The sequence below is a fragment of the Tauraco erythrolophus genome, chromosome 4, assembly GCF_009769465.1.
Source record: "Tauraco erythrolophus isolate bTauEry1 chromosome 4, bTauEry1.pri, whole genome shotgun sequence".
In the NCBI taxonomy this organism is placed as follows: Eukaryota; Metazoa; Chordata; class Aves; order Musophagiformes; family Musophagidae; genus Tauraco; species Tauraco erythrolophus.
The window spans coordinates 81722844-81745195 of record NC_141468.1 but is presented as its reverse complement, the minus strand read 5'-3'; the positions used below and the strand labels follow the sequence as shown (position 1 = coordinate 81745195).

At 45.2% G+C, this 22352-nt stretch overlaps 1 protein-coding gene across 1 annotated transcript in view; it reads left to right on the top strand.

Moving 5' to 3' along the window:
* PDE3A (phosphodiesterase 3A) overlaps positions 1–22352 on the top strand; it is a 278181-nt gene that overhangs the window by 218295 nt on the left and 37534 nt on the right. Inside the window, 2 exon segments of the mRNA XM_086610771.1 lie at positions 15560–15820; positions 19120–19274. Of these exon segments, the coding sequence (XP_086466897.1) occupies positions 15560–15820; positions 19120–19274 (416 nt within the window).

The window sequence follows — 22352 nt, the reverse complement described above, 5'->3', positions numbered from 1 at the left end:
ACCCTGGTCCTCATGGGCGATTTTAACCACCATTTTATCAGTTGGAATAACAACATGGCGGGGAACAAGCAATCCAGGGGATTCCTGGAATGCGTTAACAATAACTTCCTTATCCAAGTGATAGAGGGACCAATGAGGAGAGGTGCCATGTTAGACCTCGTTCTCATCAATAGGGAAGGGCTGGTAGGTAATGTTGAACTCGTGGGTAGCCTTGGCTGCAGTGACCATGAGATGGTGGAGTTTGAGATCCTAAGGGCAGCAGAGTTTCAGCTCAGCAAGCTTGAAACCCTCGATTTCAGAAGAGCTGTCTTTTGCCGCTTCAGGAGCCTCCTTGGTAGTGTGCCATGGGATAAAGCCCTGGAGGGACTGGGAACCCAAGATTGCTGGTTGACTTTCAAGGATCATCTCCTCCAAGTTTAAAGGCATTGCATCCCTAAAAGGAAGAAATCAGGCAAAAACACCAGGAGACCTATATGGATGAACAAAGAACTCCTGGCTAAAATCAAATACAAAAGGGGATTACACAAAGCATGGAAGCAGGGACTGGTAACCTGGGATGATTACAAGGAAGTTGCTCGTGTACTCAGAGACCAGGTTAGAAAAGCTAAGGCCCTGACAGAGTCAAATCTGGCCAGCGATATTAGAAATAACAGAAAAGGATTTTATAGGTATGTGAGAGAAAAAAGAAAAACAAGAGGGAATGTGGGGCCTCTCCGGAAGGATACAGGTGACCTGGTTGCTGAGGACACGGAGAAGGCTGAAATTTTCAACAACTTTTTTGCCTCAGTCTTCACTGGCAACCACTCGAACCACATCACCCAAATCACAGAGGATGTTGGCTGGGTCTGGGAGAGTGAAGAACCACCCAGGGTAGGAGTAGATCAGGTCTGGGAACACCTAGAGAACCTGAAGGTGCACAAGTCCATGGGACCTGATGAGATACATCCATGGGTCCTGAAGGAACTGGTGGCTGAAGTTGCTAGGCCACTAGCCATCATATTTGAGAGGTCCTGGCAGTCTGGTGAGGTTCCTACAGATTGGAAAAGGGCAAATGTAACCCCCATCTTTAAAAAAGGGACAAAGGACAACCCGGGAAACTACAGACCAGTCAGCCTTACCTCTGTGCCAGGTAAAATCACGGAACAGATTCTCCTGGTAGCTGTACTAAGGCACGTAAAAAATAACCAAGTGGTTGGTGACAGCCAACATGGCTTCACTAGGGGCAAGTCGTGCCTGACTAATTTAGTGGCCTTCTATGACAAAGCTACAGTGCTGGCTGACGTGGGTAAAGCAACGGATGTCATTTTCCTGGACTTGTGCAAGGCATTTGACACTGTCCCACATGACATCCTTGTCTCTAAAATGGACAGACACGGATTTGACAGATGGGCCACTCGGTGAATAAAGAACTGGCTGGATGGTCGCACTCAAAGAGTTGTGGTCAATGGCTCAATGTCTACATAGAATCATAGAATCGTTAGGGCTGGAAGGGACCTTCAAAGGTCATCTAGTCCAACCCCCCTGCAAGGAACAGGGATATCTCCAACTAGATCAGGTTGCTCAGGGCCTCATCCAACCGGGCCTTGAACATCTCCAGGGATGGAGCATCCACCACCTCTCTGGGCAACCTGTTCCAGTGTTCTACAACTCTCATGGTAAAAAATTTTTTCCTAATATCCAACCTGAACCTACCTCCCTCTATTTTAAAACCATTACCCCTTGTCCTATCACAACTGGCCCTCCTGAACAGCCTCTCCCCATCTTTCTTGTAGGCCCCCTTGAGGTACTGGAAGACCGCTATAAGGTCACCCCGGAGCCTCCTCTTCTCCAGGCTGAACAGCCCCAACTCTTTCAGCCTGTCCTCATAGGAAAGGTGCTCCAGCCCTCTTATCATCTTCGTGGCCCTCCTCTGGACCCTCTCCAACTGGTCCATGTCCTTCTTATGTTGGGGACTCCAGAACTGGACGCAATACTCCAAGTGAGGTCTCACGAGGGCAGAGTAGAGGGGGAGAATCACCTCCCTCGACCTGCTGGCCACGCTCCTCTTGATGCAGCCCAGGATGTGGTTGGCCTTCTGGGCCACAAGAGCACATTGCCAGCTCATATTGAGCTTCTCGTCCACCAGTACTCCCAAGTCCTTCTCCTCAGGGCTGCTCTCGATCCATTCTCCGCCCAGTCTGTATTTGTGCCTGGGCTTGCCATGACCCAGATGTAGGACCTTGCACTTGGCCTGGTTAAACTTCATGAGGTTGGTACGGGCCCACCTCTCCAGCCTGTCGAGGTCCCTCTGGATGGCATCCCTCCCTTCCAGCGTGTCGACGGCACCACACAGCTTGGTGTCATCGGCGAACTTGCTGAGGGTGCACTCCATGCCACTGTCCACGTCACCGACAAAGATGTTGAAGAGGGCCGGGCCCAACACGGACCCCTGAGGGACGCCACTCGTGACCGGTCTCCACATGGACATCGAGCCGTTGACCACTACTCTCTGAGTACGGCCATTGAGCCAATTCCTTATCCACCGAGTGGTCCATCCATCAAACCCATGCCTCTCTAGTTTAGAGAGAAGAATGTCGTGCGGGACAGTGTCAAAAGCTTTGCACAAGTCCAGGTAGATGACATCCGTTGGTCGACCCTTGTCCACCGATGTTGTCACCCCATCATAAAAGGCCACCAAGTTGGTCAGGCACGATCTGCCTTTGGTGAAGCCATGTTGGCTGTCACCCACCACCTCCTTGCTCTCCATGTGCCTTAGCATGGTTCCCAGGAGAATCTGCTCCATGACCTTGCCAGGCACAGAGGTGAGGCTGACCGGCCTGTAGTTGCCCGGGTCCTCCTTATTCCCCTTTTTAAAAATGGGGGTTATGTTCCCTCTCTTCCAGTCATCGGGGACCTCGCCAGACCGCCACGACTTCTCAAATACAATGGCCAGTGGCTTGGCAACTTCATCCGCCAGTTCCTTCAGGACCCGCGGATGGATCTCATCAGGTCCCATGGACTTGTGCACCTTCAAGTTCCTCAGATGTTCCCGAACCTGCTCTTCAAGTACAGTGGGCGGTGGTTCATCCTCACAGTCCCTGCTAGTTCTTTCCACAGCTTGGGTGGTAAGACAAGAGGCTTTATCAGTGAAGACTGAGGCAAAAAATTCATTGAGTACCTCAGCCTTCTCTATGTCGCGGGTGACCAGAGCACCAGTATCCTTCCGGAGGGGGCCTACATTCTCCTTGGACTTCCTTTTGTCCCCTACATACCTATAGAAGCATTTCTTATTGCTTTTTATATCCCTTGCCAAATTCAATTCCTTCAGGGCTTTAGCCTTCCTCACCTGATCCCTGGTCACTCGTACAGCTTCTCTGTATTCCTCCCAGGCTATCTGTCTCCGCTTCCACCCTCTGTAGGCTAACCTCTTCATTTTCAGTTGGTCCAGGAGCTCCTTGCTCATCCACGCAGGCCTCCTGGTCTTTTTGGCCGACTTGTTCTTTATCGGGATGCACCTCTGCTGAGCTTGGAGGAGGTGCTCCTTGAATGTGGACCAACTTTCCTGGGCCCCTCGTCCCTCCAGGGCCGCCTCCCACGGCACTTTGCCCATCAAGTCCTTGAAGAGGCCGAAGTCCGCCTTCTTAAAGTCTAGGGTACAGAGTTTGCTGAATGGTTTCCTTGCTGCCCCATGGATCTTGAACTCCACCGTGTCGTGGTCACTGCAGCCAAGGCTGTCCTTAAGTTTCACCTCACCCACCAGTCCCTCCCTGTTGGTGAGCACAAGGTCGAGCATGGCACCCCTCCTTGTCGGCTCCTCTATCACCTGCAGGAGGAAGTTGTCATCCACGCATTCCAGGAACCTCCTGGACTGCCTGTGCCCTGCCGTATTGTCTCTCCAACAGATGTCAGGGTGGTTGAAGTCCCCCATGAGGACCAGGGCTTGTGACCGCAAGGCTGCTCCTATCTGGCTATAAAGCACCTCATCTGCTCTGTCCTCCTGGCCAGGTGGCCTGTAACAGACCCCTACCGTAACATCCCCTATCCGTCCCCGTCCTCTAATCTTGACCCATAAGCTCTCTGTCAGCTCCTCCTCCGACCCCAGGCGAAGCTCCACGCATTCCAGCCGGTTGCTGACATAGAGAGCGACACCCCCTCCTCGTCTCCCCTTCCTGTCCTTTCTAAAAAGCTTATACCCCTCCATGTTGACACTCCAGTCATAGGAGTCGTCCCACCACGTCTCCGTGATGCCAATAAGGTCGTAGCCCTGCTCATGTGCACGCATCTCCAGCTCATCCTGTTTATTTCCCATGCTGCGTGCGTTGGTGTACATACACTTCAGCTGGGCCTCCGACAAAGCCGACTCGCTGGCTGGAGCGACAGGGGTTCTCTTGGACGGCAGTGTAAGATCGTTTGAACATACCTGCGATCCTTCCCCAGCCTCTGGACCCTCAATGCTGGCACTGGTGCCATGCTGACAGCGGTATGAATCTGACTTCTTGGCTGGAGCGGCTGGAATTCCCTTCTTCTGTTCTACGGGTACTTCCAGCATATCTTTATCATTCTTGATATTCCCCCCCTCCCCCTTCAAATCTAGTTTAAAGCCCTGCCAATGAGCCCTGCTAGCTTTTGAGCTAAGACCCTGGCTCCCCTCTGAGAAAGGCATGTTCCATCCGGTACCATCAGACCTGGTTCAGGGAAAGCCTCCCCATGATCAAAGAAACCAAATTTCCGTCGGTGGCACCAGCCTCTGAGCCATCTGTTAATCAAATCTGATTTTCTGTTCCTCTCTATGTTCTTTCCTGCCACTAAAGGGATTGAAGAAAACACTACCTGGGCTCCTGACCCTTCGACCAATCGCCCCAATGCCCTAAAGTCCCTTTTGATGGCCTTTGGACTTCTCTCTGTTAGCTCATCACTACCAACTTGCATTACCAGTAATGGATAATAATCAGAGGGCTGTACCAGAGCAGGGAGTTTCCTAGTGACGTCCCTGACGCGGGCCCCAGGGAGGCAGCAGACTTCCCTGTGGGTTGGGTCTGGTCGACATATTGGCCCCTCTGTTCCCTTCAGAAGGGAATCACCTATGACAATTACCCTCCTTTTCTTTTAACAGGGGCAGTCAGAAGTCGTGAGGCAGACTGACTCCCCTTAGGCAACCCTCTGCGTGGGCCCTCGTCTATGTTTTCTTCTTTTGATGAGGTTTTAGTACCGATGGCAGTCCGATCCGGCTTTGGAGACACCTCCAAGCAGGGACAGCCATCACCCTCCCTGTCATCTAGTTCCCCTTGCAGAGCACTGTACCTGTTGCATAAGGACACCTGGGGGGGCAAGGGAATTGCTATTCCATTGCGCTTACCACGCCGAGCAGGGACCTTGTGCCATTGCTCCTTGTCCCCTAATTCCTCGCATTCCCTGATCCCCTTTACCCTCTCCACTTCTTTCTGCTCTGCCACAACCAGATTATGGCAGCTGTCAATTTCCCTCTCGCTTTCCCTAATTATTCTTAACCTACTCACCTCCTCCCTGAGCTCCAGCACTTCATCCTGGAGCTGTGCCACCCGGCTTAGCAGGTCATCAACCTGCTCGCACCTCACGCAGCCATCCTCAGGGTTGCTCCCAGCTACCAAGGATAAGCTGTGACATTCCTCACAGCCTGTGACCTGAACACCCACATCCCTTCGAGTGGGTGCTGAAAGCACATTTTTCCTCCTCCGAGTGGCCACCATGACTCCCTGATAAGATGAAGTACCTCAAATCCCGTCCAAGGAGCTGTAGACTGCAGCAGTTGTCCCCTCCTTAGGCAGGAACAATAGCCTTCCTCAGCTCCTTCGCGGTGGGCAGCGACTAGTCGTTGCCCTCCCTGAGGCTATTTATAGCCCAGTGACTCACAGCTGTGCTGGCTCCGCCCGGCTCTCCCCGCAACACGCCTACGCCGGCACCGCCCCCAACAGCGGCAGATCTGGTCCCGGCTAGAAAATGCTTCCAGAAAAGCCCTAGAAAAGAGCTTTTTTTTCGGCTTTTTCCTGCAGTAGCTCTCCCCAGTCGCAGTCTTACCTGCTCTGAAGTGGATCTCCGCAGAAAAGAGATGACATGGAGACCAGTGTCAAGCGGTGTCCCTCAGGGGTCTGTTCTGGGTCCAGTGCTGTTCAACATCTTTGTCAGCGACATGGATGATGCCATTGAGTGTACCCTCAGTAAGTTTGCCGATGACACCAAGTTGTGTGGTGCTGTGGACTCACTTGAGGGAAGAGATGCCATCCAGAGGGACCTTGATAGGCTTGAGAAATGGGCCAGTGCAAACTGCATGAGCTTCAACAAGTCAAAATGCAAGGTTCTTCACCTGGGTAGGGCCAATCCTAGGCATAAATACAAACTGGGCACAGAGTGGGTTGAGAGTAGCCCTGAAGAGAAGGATTTATTTGGTGGTGTTTATAGATGAGAAGCTCAACATGAGCTGGCAGTGCGCTCATGCAGCCCAGGCGGCCAGCCGCATCCTGAGATGTATCAAGAGAAGCATGGTCAGTAGGTCAAGAGAGGTGATTCTTCCCCTTTACTCTGCTCTTGTGAGACCCCACTGCGTCCAGTTCTGGTGTCCCCACCATAAGAGAGACACAGATTTGTTGGAGCATGTTCAGAGGAGGGCCACAGAGATGATCCAGGGGCTGGAGCACCTCTGCTACAAGGACAGGTTGCGGGAGCTGGGATTGTTCAGCCTTGAAAAGACAAGACTTTGGGGGGACCTAATAGCTGCCTTCCAATACCTGAAGGGAACCTACAGGAAGGCTGAGGAGGGACTTTTCTACAAGTGTCCACTGATAGGACAAGGGGAAATGGGTTTAAATTTAAAGAGAACAGATTTAGATTAGATCTTAGGAAGAAATTCTTCAGTACAAGGGTGGTAAGACTTTGGAATAAATTGCTCAGAGAAGTTGTGGATGCCTCCTCCCTGGAGGTGTTCAAGGCCAAGTTGGACGGGGTCTTGAGTAGCCTGATCTAGTTGAGAGGCCTCCCTGCCCATGACAGGGAGGTTGGATTAGATGATCTCTGAGGTCCCTTCCAGCCTATGCCATTCTATGATTCTATGATCCAGCGAGATGTTCACCCAAGCCTGGGCATTGAAGAAATGGGCAATCATCATGGAGTTATCAGTGCTAACAATTACTGTGACATCGTCACTCAACAAGAGGGAAGAATAACTGAGCTGTAAGTCGGCATAGCAGACTGACAGTGCAGTTTAGATTAACTGTGATCCTTCGCCCCTTCGGATGTTGAGCAGAGTGCACGTGGGCAGCATATGGAGGTGTGGGCAGCATATGGAGGTGTGCGCGCTCAGGGCAGCAGCACCCTCAGGCAGTTTGGTGGCTGGTTTCTGACAAGCCACGGAGATCATGCCCGACTAACTTTGGTTTTGTTTTTCCCAGGGGCTATGTAACTAAATCCAGACATATCAGGTCAGGGAAAGCAAAAGGCCTTACTGCACCTTCGATGCCTGCTGCAGATTAAACGGTATCAGTTTACTAAGAATTTTTAGCATGGGTAGAACACTCCGACTATGTTCTTGTAGATGTCTGAACAATAATATATAATTCACCCCAGACAAATACCTCGCACAGGCTGTTTCAGTCTGAGCTCTTTGGCTGACAAAGCTATCACGAACTGAAAGGTCCTGTAATGGAAGAAGTTTAGTCAGCTGTAGCTGTGGGCTTTGGCAATGGTGTCACCTAAGGTAGAGGTGCAGGATGTGGTGATGGCAACTGCAACCGCAGACAAAGTTTGCTATAAGCGATGATACGTTCCACAGATCTTACAAGAAAGAAAAAAGAGCATTTCCTCCTCAAACCAGTGCCTCTTTCTTAAAGGCTCCAAATTCAATATTTGCAAAGTTTGTGCTTACTCTGAGTAGATTAAACGTTAGAGCCATTTAAGGATGATGTTGTTCTCATCCTGGTTTGCTAAAGAAAGTAGGCTTATGTGATCATGCTGTCTGACAGTTTCAAGCGAATGTGGCAGATAGGAGGAAGCATCAGAGATTATTATCTTCGTAGAGATTTTATGACAAACTATGATGGGATTACCAAATGTCCAAATTAGTGGCCTTGCTTAGTAGTAGATGGCTGACAGTTTAGCACAGTGAGAGAGCCCCATTTCGTTAGATCCTGTGTTTGCAGAGCTACTTTGAAAAATTTCCTCTGGCTGTGCAATGATCCTGGGTCTCTGGCATTGTGCTGGTGAGTGCTCAGGCTACAGACACACTGCATGTGGCAGTCGTGACACTTTTCTGCTCTGCAGATCAGAGTTCAATGTAATTGTTACCAGGAAGGTCTGCTTTGTTATGGTGGTGCCGTCCCTAATGATGTATAACCAGGGTCAGAACTGTAATCATTACAGGTCACACAACATCTAGAGTCTTCCCTCATCATGGGCTTATCTTTTGTGCTTCTGTCTCTGGTTTATGGTGATGTGGCGCCGAGTGCTCTAAAGAATCGGCAGCAAAATCCGTGGTTACCTTGATGATTAGGAAAGGTTTTCTTTGGTCAATGTAATGAGTCAAAGGGAAGGTGCTATGTTCAGTCCTACCAAAGAACACACCTTACGTGGCTTGAGGCTGGTCCACTGCCAGGGAGCAGTGAAATTGCTGGGCCTCATTAACATGGAGAAAAGATTCTCGTAAATGTCGTGCATGCTCGCCAGAGAAGAGAAAACCCAAAATCTCGTGTTAGTACAAAGTAAGAGTAAAATAAAAATAAGAAGTCTGGGTAACTCCAGTTCTGCAGCTTTAAATGCAGAAAAGTGAAATGTCAAAGAATTGTACGCACACTTTTCTTTTCTCCTTAGTCATTCAGTGGAAGGTGGAGTAGTTAAGTCTGTGGCGCCTTTAAAATGATTCATTATTTCCATAGAAGCCAATTCATGTTTATCCTTCAAATCACTCTCTGGACATTAAAATAATGGAGAATTATATTTGCTTTTAATTTTGTTTCCAGACAGCTTGGCCTGAGCATTCGTGATGTGACTTGGAAACTATATCAAATTGTGATTTATTGTGGCTCATAATTGTCTGAAGATTGAAGATATGCTGGATGCTGCTTTTTTTTCTTTTTTTCCTCCTTTCCTCCCCTATTCTTTCATTTGCAGAGTGTTCTTGAGTGTAGTGTGGTGAGAGGCCAGCCTCTCTGCCTTCAGTGCTTTTCCATGTACAAGCCATAGCAAATGAAGATTTTATTTTTTCCCTAACATGAGGTTGCATGAAATGAATTGCGGTTTGTGTTTGATAACTATTTTTTTCCCTTTCTTCTATTTTTTTATTATGCTTAAGTTTTGACTGGGTTTCTGTTGTTATGTTAATCATCCTTTCCTGTAAGGTGGAGAGAGAGCAGTGTTTTTCAGTTAAGCTGGATGAGTTCAGTTTTACAAGAATCATATGCAAAACACCAAGGGAGTGGGGAAGGAGCCTTTTATTTGCAGTAACGCATCTGTTCAGTACAGGGATGTCAAATCTGCTTCACAGGTGAGTCAACTGTTTCTTAACCAGGAACCATTTGTAAACTAAATTTATCTATCAGGTCTTATGGATAAACAAATTAGTTATTCCTATTCTCCTAAATTTATTTTTCCTGCGTAGCTTTATCTGCTTTTTTCTCTAGTGAGTAAAAAGCTATTCTCAGATTTTTATGTACAATGTAGTTTAAAGGAAGAAAATGAATGGAATTTTATGAAATGTAATATAAAAGCCTACAGAAAGATATCCAAATTTAGTAAGCTTTTTCCTAGACATTTTACGCAAATACAAAACCACCTGAAAATTCTAAGTAATCATTAAAACTTACCAGAATATTGTTTTCATATTGCGTTTAAGAGTTTTCCTTGAAGATAAGTTTCCTGCCCTGACAAAAATTGTCTGTATGACAGTGGGACATGCTACTTGTGATTTGTTCCTGCAGTTGCAACAGTATGGGCACTTCTTGGTATCTGGAAGTTTTCTTGCGAATTCCCAGTAAGCCCCAACCCTCACGGACTTACATGATTGTACAGTTGATTCTGTGAACTGTGTGCATCTTTCCCCAGTCTCTAATGCTTCCTCCAGTGTTCTGGCCACCTTTTTTCATATGAATTCTTGAGGAGAAAACCCTTTCTTTTTTTCTGTACACAAAAAGAAGCCCCAAAACCATACAGGAAGTGCATTTGGGCCCAGATAGAAATTCCAAGGGGCACCACAGCCTAAAACACCCACCTGAATGCCAGTTTAAAAAAAAGGCAGAGGAGGGGAAGCAAGCACACCACCAACTGTGTTTCAGTGTTCTGAGGAATTTATTTTGTTCCTTACCTTAGTTATCAAGGAGCGTGTTTAGTTGATCTAGTTTTGCTTTTGTTTCCAGCTTGTTTGCTTTCTCATTTTCAAGCTCTAGAGCACTTGAGTTTTAGTCACTGCATGACATCGCTTAAATCAGAGTTGGAATGAAGTTACAAAGTAAGCAGCAAGCCAATCTTCTCCCACATAGATTGGAGGAAACTGCATTTGCAATTGTTAGCGTAGATTGGTAAATAAGTACTGGCCAGTGTGGAATTAAATTCACTTAAGCTTAGCTCTTTGTTTTCTTTTGTTTTGTTTTATCAAGTTAGTTGTTTGTTAGTGTTGACTGCAGACATCTTCATGCCTCTCTTCCCAAGTATCCAGCTTTTGAGTTTCGATGAGTAAAGTGATTTGGAAAGAACACAGATCAGTTCATGCAAAGGCTATGCACGTTAGTAGCAAACTACCAAACTCTGAGCATGGATATTTTGTGTGCACTTTTACCTTAAAAAAAAAGCCTATATGTGTATATATGTGTGCACGTGTGTATATATGCATATATACTGTTACATAAATCTAAAATTTTTAGCAATTTACTGTTTTGCATAACTCTTTATATTGTTTCACATCGCCATACACATTTTATAAAAAATTCCAGGTTTCCTTATCCTTTAGGGAAACATATTTTAGTTTGCTTTCTGAGTAATGGTTTGCAAAGGATACATAGTTCTCTACTGCTTTGTGATAGAGAATTTAAAGAATAAAATACTTTAAAATGTTTACATACATTCAGTTTTTAACTGTTTTTAGAAAATAATTTAGATGCCTGTAATTTTATCTAGTCAGACTATTCCGATAGTACTCTAAATTCATCCTGAGATAGAGGAAATATTCAAACTGCTCAAAAGAGCAACTGTTTTCCTGTACACAAGTTCTGTGCCGTTAAATTACAACATGCAAACAGTACCAATTTAGGATGTGGTGATAATGTACTGTAATCGGTGCATTAGAGCAGTTTTTACCCTCTTCTGCTTCTTTCTTCAAGAGGAATTTAAGCTTGGTCTGTTCTCCTTTTACATATCATAGAATCCTAGAATGGTTTGGGTTGGAAGGGACCTTAAAGGTCATCTAGTTCCAACCCTCCCTGCTGTGGGCAAGGACACCTTCTCCGAGATCATGTTGCTCAAACCTCATCCAACCTGGCCTTGAACACTTCCACGATTGGTGCATCTACAACTTTTCTGGGCGACCTGTTCCAGTGCCTCACCACCCTCTGAGTGAAAAATTTCTTCTTTACATCTAATCAAAATCTCCCCTCTTTCAGTTTAAAGCCACTATCCCTTGTCCTATCACTACATGCCCTTGTAAAAAGTCCCCCTCCAGCTTTCTTGTAGGCCCCTTTAAGTACTGGAAGGCTTATATAAGGTCTCCCCAGCGCCTTCCCTTCTCCAGGGAACAACCCCCACTCTCTCAGCCTGTCTTCATAGAAGAGGTGCTCCAGTCCTCTGATCATCTTTCTGGCCTTCTTCTGGACCCAGTCCAACAGCTCCATGTCTTTCCTGTGCAGAGGACTCCGGAGCTGAACGCAGTATTCCAGGTGGGGTCTCACGAGAGCAGAGTAGAGGGGTAGAAACCGCTCCCTCGACCTGCTGGCCACGCTGCTTTGGATGCAGCCCAGGACACGGTTGGCTTTCTGGGCTGCCAGCACACATTGCCGGCTCATGTTGAGCTGCTCATCAACCAGCACTCCCAAGTCCTTTTCCTCAGGGCTGCTCTTAATCCATTCTTCCCGAGTCTGCATTTGTGCTTGGGATTGCCCTGATCCCCATGCAGGACCTTGCACTTGGCCTTGTTGACCTTCATGAGGTTCTCACAGGCCCACCTCTCCAGCCTGTCAAGGTGCCTCTGGATCGCATCCCTTCCCAATATGCCCTCATTCCAAAGATTCTAAGCATTATGAATACTTCAAACAACACTGTAGCTGTGATATGTATAAGTGCCACTGAAAGCAGCTCAGTACGATACAGTGATGTCTTTGACATACTGTGTAAAGCCTTTTTGCTCTGAAACACTGTGCGATGCAGTATGTCATGTTGCACAAACTGATAGCAATGTTTTCTGGTGACTGACTGGACTCTGCTGGCAGGGTATGTGCCTCGTCACAGGAAGAGAAACACCACCCAGTGGGTCTACATCCTCCCTGCCTCGGTGTGCACCTCTGCCTCCTTACAGGCATGGAGCTGACCTCTCCGGGTGTGCTCCGCGTGGGCAGGGTGGATGGCTGCATGGGTTTCGTGTAAGCTGTCAGTCGAAAGCATCTGCTCTGCAGGTGCAAAGTCACTTTAGTCAAAAGTGCAGAAGGTCCTGTCGCCTTGTTGTAGGAAGAGCCCATCTTGCAGAGGGTGAGATGATGCCATCTGTGCTATCGCCAAGCTCTGAAGCCTTTCCCAGGTGCAAGACACACTTCTGAAGGAAGAATCGCTTCATTTCTGCTGATGTGTTCTGCTGGGGCACGGGCTGCAGCAGTGTTGCTACGTGTTATGCATGTGAGTACCTGACTCGGCTGGAGCACAGACTGTCTCTGTGCTTTGCAGTGGGGTGCTGGCACAGCTCGGCAGGGAGGGTGCAGACCTACTGGGTGGTGTCTCTCTTCCTGGGCCATGTGGCCCCAGCACCAGCTCCTCGCATAACCCAGCACAGCCTGACATTTCAGTCGGACAAATCTGCTGGATCCCAGAGGCAAGGCAGGGGTCACCAAGACGTGACAACTCCACGTGGCAGAAATACACCGTTGAGAAGAGAAGGGCTCTCCCTCTCCCCGCTTGGTACTCATCAGGAAGAACAATGCTGGCTGCTTTGCAAAATATTAGTACTGCTGTACAAAATCTGGGTCTCTGCTTATGGCTCGCTGAGTCAGACTTGTTTACTTCATTGAAGTATTAATCTCTGTCTCTGATCGGCAGTCAACAACTCCAGGCTCCAGGCTTAATAGACTTTCAAACTGTAGATAATGCAGTTTTGCTGAAAATATGAGGCTTCTATTGCACTTTGGATGGTGCATTCTCCCTCACTCCCCTTTGGTCTGTTTTTCAGGGCTGAGGTTAAGATAGATAATTAATTCCTCCCATCCCAAGCCCTGTCTTTTAATTTAAGAATTTTCTTTAGCATCTGCCAGAATCTTCTGCATGCACTCCTGAGAGGTTAAGCAATGAAAGAATCGTTAAATTAACTTCAGCCATTAATTTTTTTTCAGTAGGATGAAATAGCACTTCATTACATCAAACAGTTTATGGTTTATTTTATTTGGTATCATGACAAAGAAAAGAAATACTTGAAGAAGAGGCTGGTTTTCTGGTTGCACAAGAGGATGGTGAGTGAGGAGGCCTGTCTTCCGGTCCTGCGGGTCACCTCTGTCAGCAAGAAGTAGGATGTGAGGAGTGGATCAGTGGGGTGAAACACCTGTTGCCCAGAGCCTGATGCCCACACTGTACAATTGGGAGAACAGTGCAAATAGTCTAGTTATGCTTAGCTAATATATTACTTTCCTCAGAAATACTTTGCTATCACTTGTAAAGCCTTTTGTGAGAATGAAGCAGTGTCAAGCTCTGTTATGGTGGTCTTTGATGTGTTGTGAGGTCCATAAATGCTGTCACTGATGAGTCACTCCTGGCCAGGGCTCTCCTGCTACGCAGTCTGCCTAATTCTTCATGCTATGTACTTGCCACTCTAAGAAACCTATATGCTCTTTTCAAAGGCATAACTTCCCCATTTGGAAAACTCTGTATCTTCCATTTTTCTAAGAAATACATGAAAACGAATTAGTACAAAATCTCCTGGAATGGTCTTTTTGGCAAACTGCACGTACACCTGCTGAAAAGTCCCAAACACTAGCAGCAAGATCAAGTTTCTGTGTCAGAAACACACCAAAGGAAAAAATGGTTGGTCTTGGAATGTCTTGAATTAGCAATCCCACGCAGAATTTATGGTGATTTATAGTGCACCAGCCAGTGAGGCTGAAATGCCACTGCTGCATTGGAAGCTCATATGCGTCCTGCCTTTCTGGTTGTATTACTTCTGTGTGCGTCCAGCCTCACTACTGTGCATCCACTACTACTACTGTCCTTCTAGTAGATTTTAATGATCGTCAGTCATTGATCGCAGTTGTATCATATAGCTGTCAATTCACAGACTCGACAACTTTCCTGCTTTTAGCAATAGACTGTTTTTTTTAGTGGCAATATATTACCCGACTGGATTTCAGGACAGATAGTAGTTGGAGCTGCTGAATGTCAGGAAGTTCTGGAGAGACTGAAAGATGCATTTATGGATCAACCCTCCTGTGCATGCACTGGAAGCCCAGTGCTCCAGCTGTGTTAGATTCCCTGTGTGCATGATGGATGGGCTACACTTATGAAGATAGTCTGCCTGGGCTACACTTGGTTTGCAGTGTGTCGTTTACAGATCAATTTTATACATGTATGGAGTAGGATGTGCAAGATCTGCCAGCGATATGAACTGCTCCTCAGTATTACTTTTGTTTACGCATCACTTCAGTTAATAATTTTTCCTAAATGATACATGTAAAGTAGGTATGTATTTCAAACTGAAGAGAAAGTAACAACCACCTGAATTGGTTGTACAAGTCTGTAGAGTAACTATTCTCATCACTTCTGTCTCAATAAAATAAAGATTGGACAATCCACTTTTTACTTCATTTCGATTTTGGTATAGCTGCCCCATACGCAATTGCTTGGAGAAGAATTTTGTTGCCACGGTACCAGAAAGCTATATTTTAACAGTATGGAGATATTTTTAAAATCTCAGTACATGCTTAGGATTCATTTTATTCATCTAAGCATAAGCATTGAACATTAGTTGTTCTAGATGCCTCTATGTTTAGTAGAAAGGCATCTCTCAAGAGAGACTCCTCCCATCCTAAGCTATGTCTCCAAAATTATTTATGCAAATAGCCCCTGGCCGTTGACTATGTCTCTGTAGGGAGCCTGAACAATTCATTCAGCTGGGCTAAGTCAGCTGCAGATGGTGAAAGCTGAGAAGTCAGATATGATGAAATTCCGAACTCTTTGTGGACTGTGAGCATTATGCCTGATGATCGATCTATTCATCATGATTCTCCTTATTTAAAGAATTATTTCATGTTATTATTTTTCCACTCTGTGGGTAACTGCTTTAACAAAAGTTGTGGAGAGAGTTCACTACAACTTTAGATACTGCTCAGCAAGTTGTTCACTTCTATTGTCTTACATGTATTATTTTTGTCTTCTTTAGTCTTCTGGTACCAGTATCACAGTGGATATTGCTGTCATGGGGGAAGCACATGGGCTCATTACAGACCTTCTGGCAGATCCTTCGCTGCCCCCCAACGTGTGCACTTCGCTGAGAACAGTGAGCAACCTGCTTAATACGCAGTTAACCTTCCAAGCCATCCACAAGCCGAGGATGAACCCTTTGGTGTCCTTTAGTGAGAACTACACCTGCTCTGACTCAGAGGAGTGTCCGGAGAAAGGAGAGAAGCTAGCTATTCCCAAGGTGAGCACTGGACCCTGTCTACCATCTTACAACTTGGCTCTCCCTAAAGGAACAGTGCTGGACTAGTGAGGGATGTTACTGGGCTTTTTGCTTGTTGGCTTCAGATTAACATCTTATGCAGCAATCATACTCTACTGTAAAAGAACGGCTAAGCAGACTCTTCATTTCATAGTAAGACAATTCCTGCATATTCTTCAACTCATGGCCAAGTTAACTTTGGCTCAGGCATGTTTAAAAGATGATGTTCAACACAAGATAGTTCACATAGGTGGTGTGCATGTTTCCTCGCAGATGGTATTTGGAGCTTAAGAGAGTGGAAACAATAGGTAGCATAGCAAGCAAAAGCCTTTCAGCATCCAGACTCACAAATCTACCCCATTACTTCTAACAGAGAAATTCCTCTCCCACTCAAAAGATTTGAGCCACTGCGTGTGGGTGACTATCCTAGTCAATGAGCAGTGGTGAATAAAGTAGTAATATGAGGGACCATTTTGCTCGCTTTGAAGGTTGGAATATGAAGTTCTGTATGAATTTCAGTCTCTTCTTCCTTCTCTTAGCTAGAGGTGTGAAACCCATAGAAGTCAATGAAAAAGTCTCCATTGATGACCTCCAGGTGCTTTGGATCAAGTTTAAAATGTTGCATACCAAACCAACAAAAAAGATCACCACAGTATGACAAATATTGTGAGCTCATGAGAACTAGTCTTGAGAAGAAAAAGAAGAATGAATGAAAAAAATATATATATTAAGATGGCTTTATGAATGCTGAGGAATCCAACAGGAAGTAACCAGTGTTAGCCACCCACGTTAGTAAGTGAACAACTAGAAAAAACACATCAGCTTTGAAGAAGTTTGAATTGCAGGTTTGTTGCTAATTAGCTGTCCTGCAAGGCCTACATTTTGCTTTTGGAACTAAACTAAAATATTTTCATCCTGGAGTCTCCCTTGTAGTATTAAATATGGGTGGAGTATGTTGCACAGGCAAATGCTTTTAACAATGCGAACGGCACAGTCAGCATTCATTCCAGTGTTTCCCTGCATCTGAATTGCAACACTTGTGATTCTTTTTTTTAATACGTTTTAGTGTGATGATAATTATTACCCTATTTGCCTGTGTAGCAGCTGTATATATGAAATGGATGTTCACAGGTTAACCCCATTTTCCAATTTATTTTAGTGTATATGTCTATAATGGCTGTACACCAGGCTCTGAGGGGAAAAGTTACATGGAAGAACACTGCCATCATGAGCAAACACAGTGAACAGATACCAGTTTGCTGTTGCACAATACCTAGTGAGGAGAAGAGAAATGAAGGATGAAGAAATGAGTTAATGGTACAGAGGACTAATTTGACTGAAGAATTCACTGACCTAAATGTATTACGGTTCATAAAACTAATAGTTTGCCGTCCTTTACATAAGAGTCTAAATATAGATTTAGGGTCTTTACCTTAAATATCTGACACCGAGCATTTTGGGTAGGGAGATAGTGTGTTAACATTATTTATCTGTAAGTTTGAGCTTCAGAACCACAACTGTCTTCCATCTCTCATATCTCTTAACCCTCTGGCAAAGTCAAAGCTCTCCATCACAGAGACATACTTATTTTAGTTCTTAGCTATAAGCACTTCACGAAAACTACAAGAAAAGCATCTTAGAAAATTGTAGCATCTGCAACAGCAAATCTGAATCCACAAAGACTATCATCATCCTTTATTATCACTGCATGCCTTCAAAAATTTGGAAAAAAAATCATGAGTCCTATTAGTGGAAAAAAGGAAGAGTCAGGGTGAAAGAAAATGCAGAGTGGTTAAGAAAAACCTGCTGTAAACAGTGCTGCTTTCTCTAAGCTTTTCAGGAGATGTCATATCTCAGAGCATGAAAGTTTTATTTCAGTAAATGATCTTTGGATTGGGTAGACATAGCAGGAAAAAAAGTTGAAGCTCCCCCCCCTATTTTTCTTACAGTCTTTCTTGCCTTGACTCTCTGATTCTGAGCATTCATGACAGTTTAAATCACAGAATAGTTGAGATATTGCAAGAGATTGTCTAGTCCAGTCTGGAGATAGTCTAATTCAGTCCCTCAGCTCAAGCAAGTTGAGCCTGGAGCAGGTTTCTCTAGGCTCAACCTAGAGCAGCAAGATGTCCAGTTGGGTTTGAGTATCTCTATGGATATAGGCTTCACAACCTCTCTGGGCAACCTTTTACAGTGTTCAATCATCCTCACAGTAAAAAATACTTTCTTATATTTAAATGGAATTTATTGTGTTTCAATTTGTGCCCCATTGCCTCTTGTCCTGCCACTGTAAAGAGCCAGGCTCCATCTTCATGGAACTACTGGAGCGAGTCCAGAGGAGGTCCACGAAGACGATCTGAGGGCTGGAGCACCTCTGCTATGAAGACAGGCTGAGAGAGTTGGGACTGTTCAGCCTGGAGAAGAGAAGGCTCCGGGGTGATCTTATAGCAGCTTTCCAGTACCTAAAGGGGGCCTACAAGAAAGCTGGAGAGGGACTTTTTACAAGGGCGTGTAGTGATAGGACAAGGGGCAATGGCTTTAAACTGAAAGAGGGGAGATTTCGATTAGATATAAGGAAGAAATTTTTCACTCAGAGGGTGGTGAGGCACTGGAACAGGTTGCCCAGAGGAGTTGTGGATGTCCCATCCCTGGAAGTGTTCAAGGCCAGGTTGGATGAGGCTTTGAGCAACCTGGTGTAGTGGAGGATTTCTCTGCCCGTGGCAGGGGGGTTGGAACTAGATGATCTTTAAGGTCCCTTCCAACCCGAACCATTCTATGATTCTTTACATCCTCCCTTCAGGGTATTTGTATACATTGGTAAGTTCTCCCCTGAGCCTTCTCTTCTTCAGTCTGAGCAATCCCAGCTCTCTCAGCCTTTGCTTTTATGACAGATTCTCCAATCCCTCAGTCACCTTTGTGGCCCTAATGACTTGTTTAAGTGCCTTTGGCCACATCATATAAGACCAAAATCTTTAAAGAGCACAATCAATATTGGCTGACTCTAGTGAGAGCTCCAGGTGTTGAACATCTGTGGCTGTGGGACTGTGTATATATACCTTTTTTAAAACTCGAAATAAGGAGAATGGTCCAGACCCTCCACACATTTAAAGTAATGGCCGTGTTGATTTGAATAGAAAGTAGACACCACAATACCTAGGAGAATACAGATTCAAGGTACCTCACTAGGTATTGTCAGGCAGAATTAATCAAATGGAAATGTTTTTCTTCCATGTTTAAAGTTTTTGTAAGCCTATATGAAGTCTAAGCAACTGATTTCTCTCTAGCGCTTACGGAGAAGTTTGCCTCCAGGACTGCTGAGACGAGTGTCCTCAACTTGGACCACAACAACATCAGCCACAGGATTACCTACACTGGAGCCAGCTCCAGTGAGAAGAGATCGCAGTGCCAGCATCAAACCCCATGAATCATCTTCATCCAGGTTACAAATTACCTCCTCTCTTTTGTGTCTCTCTCTGGGCAAATTTCTTCATTCTGTGTAATGATGTCACTAATTTAAAAATGCTGGCTCCAAAATTTGTTAGAACCACTTACTTATGTTTCACTAAATTGGGTTGCCAAAGAATTGGCATTACCAATTTTAGTCAGATTATGCCAAAACTATTCCTATTATTGGGAAGCAAAGTGGAAAAATAATAATCTATTTATGCTACCAAAGTGCAGAATTGAACAATAAAATTGGAAACAAGGCAAGATACCTGGTTAAACTCTTCTTGATATGCAGCGGTTTCCTCCATGGATATTGCCTAGCCAAGAAAAAATTCTAACAAGTAACCCAGCTGCCGAACATTGCTTCTAAGAATACACCTAGTGATGTCATTAAACCAGTTCATAAAACACTTCTCCATCTTCTAGATACTAACTTCTAGAACACAAACCCTGATTTCAAGTGGACCCTCCTAAAATACGCAATTTTGTGCTTTTCTGTCCATAGAAGTAGAGTATCGTAAGACCATACAGCACTGTACACATCCTGCATCCTGTGTATGCACTTACTTCCAGAATATAACAAGTGCCTAGGAGTCCCTGAACTAAGTCATGCAAATGCAATACCAGGAATAGACGGTAAAGAAAAAATACTGAGTTAGGTCAAAAAGTGATTTAGTGGAGAGAAGTTTAGTCTCTGAATAGATTTGTTACCATTGGGGAAAAAAGAAAGGTATAATCTAGCAGTAAAATTACAAAGAAAGATTTACTAGTAGAGCTTGAAAGCAAAGCTGAAATGAAATGGGCAGTGTAAAGTTTTCCTGCAGGATAGTTGCCGTGTTTTCCTTAATTTTAAGCGCTGCAGTGGAGCACTTCTTTCCCATTGACCACAGAACTTAGCTTCTGGATTCAGAATCCCATCCTTAATCGCAACTGTCTCATCTAGTTAAAAGTCTTTTCCTAGTTTGCCACAAGAAGCAAATAAACACAGCTGTTTTGTTGGGATGCAGATTGAGTGCCCACTTCTATTTATTGTGTGTTTATTTATTATTAATTTACGATGCCCCATATTTTCAAGTGTTTTGTAAGCAGATGCTGGTACTGGAAGATTCACAACTATAAAGCAATAATTAATAAAGCCTTGAAATGGATTTTGACAAGAACTGTGGAGGAATTGTACGTTGTTTGTTTGTCTTGCCCAGCAAAAAAGTTCTGGATTCAATCATGACCTGTACACTTTAATGTTATGTTCATATAGTGCACCGTAGAAACAGAGCACTTGATCTGCAAAGAGGTTTTGCATAGGCTGAGGTACCTACCTGCTCCATTTTGTGCCCGACCCAAAATTTAGTTCCAGTTTCCTAAAGCATCTGCCTAAAAGTCTTTCAGAGCTACCCATGAAGCGCATTTGTTCTCACTATTCTGAAGAGACGGGGTTTTAATCTTCTGGCTATAGACCCTCATGATTGACTGTATCATTTAAGTACTCCCTGCTCACTCTTACCCATTCTCTGTTTCTCAGAGCCTGATCTCTAAGCCAGTAACCTAAAATACGTGAGTCTCCCATGAAACTGAGGGAGAGAAGTTGTTCTGCTCACCTGCTTACAGCCAGCAGCTGACTAGTTTAGGGCATTTGCAGATGACTACCCTAATGAAGTTGCTTCTCTGCCTGAGGGCATTCGGACCTAGGTGCCTTCCATTTTGGGACTTTCATGCTATGAGATATCCTGCCATGAGCTGCATTTAACCCTCCACAAGGATTGTAGCAGATAATCCAGTAGCAGACAGTGAAGAAAGATGCCGAATGGCTGTTAGTCTTGTGGGAAGGGCACTCGCCTGTGAGAAGAGAGGCTTTGGTCCCAGGCACTGTTAGAATGGAATAGTTGGTAGGTCATAGTCATAGATTAGACTGTTTCAGTTGGAAGGGACCTACAACGATCCTCTAGTCCAACTGCCTGTCAAATTCAGGGCTGACCAAGTTAAAGCATGTTATTAACAGCATTATCCAAATGTCTCTTAGACACTGACGGGCTTGGGACATTGACCACCAATGATATGTTAACGGTGGTATGTTGTGTAGCTATTTCAGAAGGATTTCCTCCTTTCTGGCTCCATCAATATTCTTCTATTCTAGTCAGAAAGCAGCAGAGCCTTCAAAGGAAGGGTGGAGGGGAGCCAGTCTTGCAGCCTGGTAGTTATGGTGCCACCCTGTGAGAATAAACTTCACGTCGCCTCTCCACCTCAGCAAGGGCTATCATCTTGGAGGTGGTGGATGAGGAAACAGCATGGGGACATCCTTTGCGGTGGAGGAGGAAGAGAAGAGCAAAGGCACCAAATCAAGAAGAAAATTTAGGGATATGATTTCAGAAGACTTACATGGTTTTCTGCAGTTCAAATGTGGTGCTGGTAGTGGAGAAAAAGGCAGGACCTGAGAAGGCGCAACATCCCTGGTGTTTGCTGTTGGATAGCTTGGGTGAACATAGCCCCAGCGCGCTGCTTTGGTTGACCTTTCTTCCAGATGCATAAACCTCCCTCTCTCATACAGGGAGCCTAGGTGCTCAAGGCAGGCTGCAGAGTATGCTGAATGTCTGGTGCAAAAAATACGTGGTTAGCCAAAGTTCCCTTTGTGAGGAGTCCCATGTATCTCAGTAAAAGTAAATATAAAGAAGCTATAACCAAGTGGAAATGTTCTTCACTTAGCGGCCTGTGGTTCCCAGGGTGCATTTGATTTATACTGTTGATCCCAGACTCTCACATAGTATGTAAGCATCCTAAGATGGGAATCAGAGAGAGAAGGAGAGCAATTAAATATTATTGTTGGTTCTTTTCTATGGTGGTTATATAACTCTGCATGATGAGCCAACTAAGCAGGCTATCAATTCTTCCTACGTTTAATGTCGCCAATTGTATAATTATAGCTCTGTCAAGCCTCCCAGCCTACTGTTTGCAGTCCTTCTTTTACAGTAGGAGAAACAATGTACTCCAGAAAGGGGAAAAATGAATCCTATAAGTCTAGCTTTAAAAATTTTGGCAGACCACTACAGGTTTGCTTTCAAGGAAAGAATTTTGAACT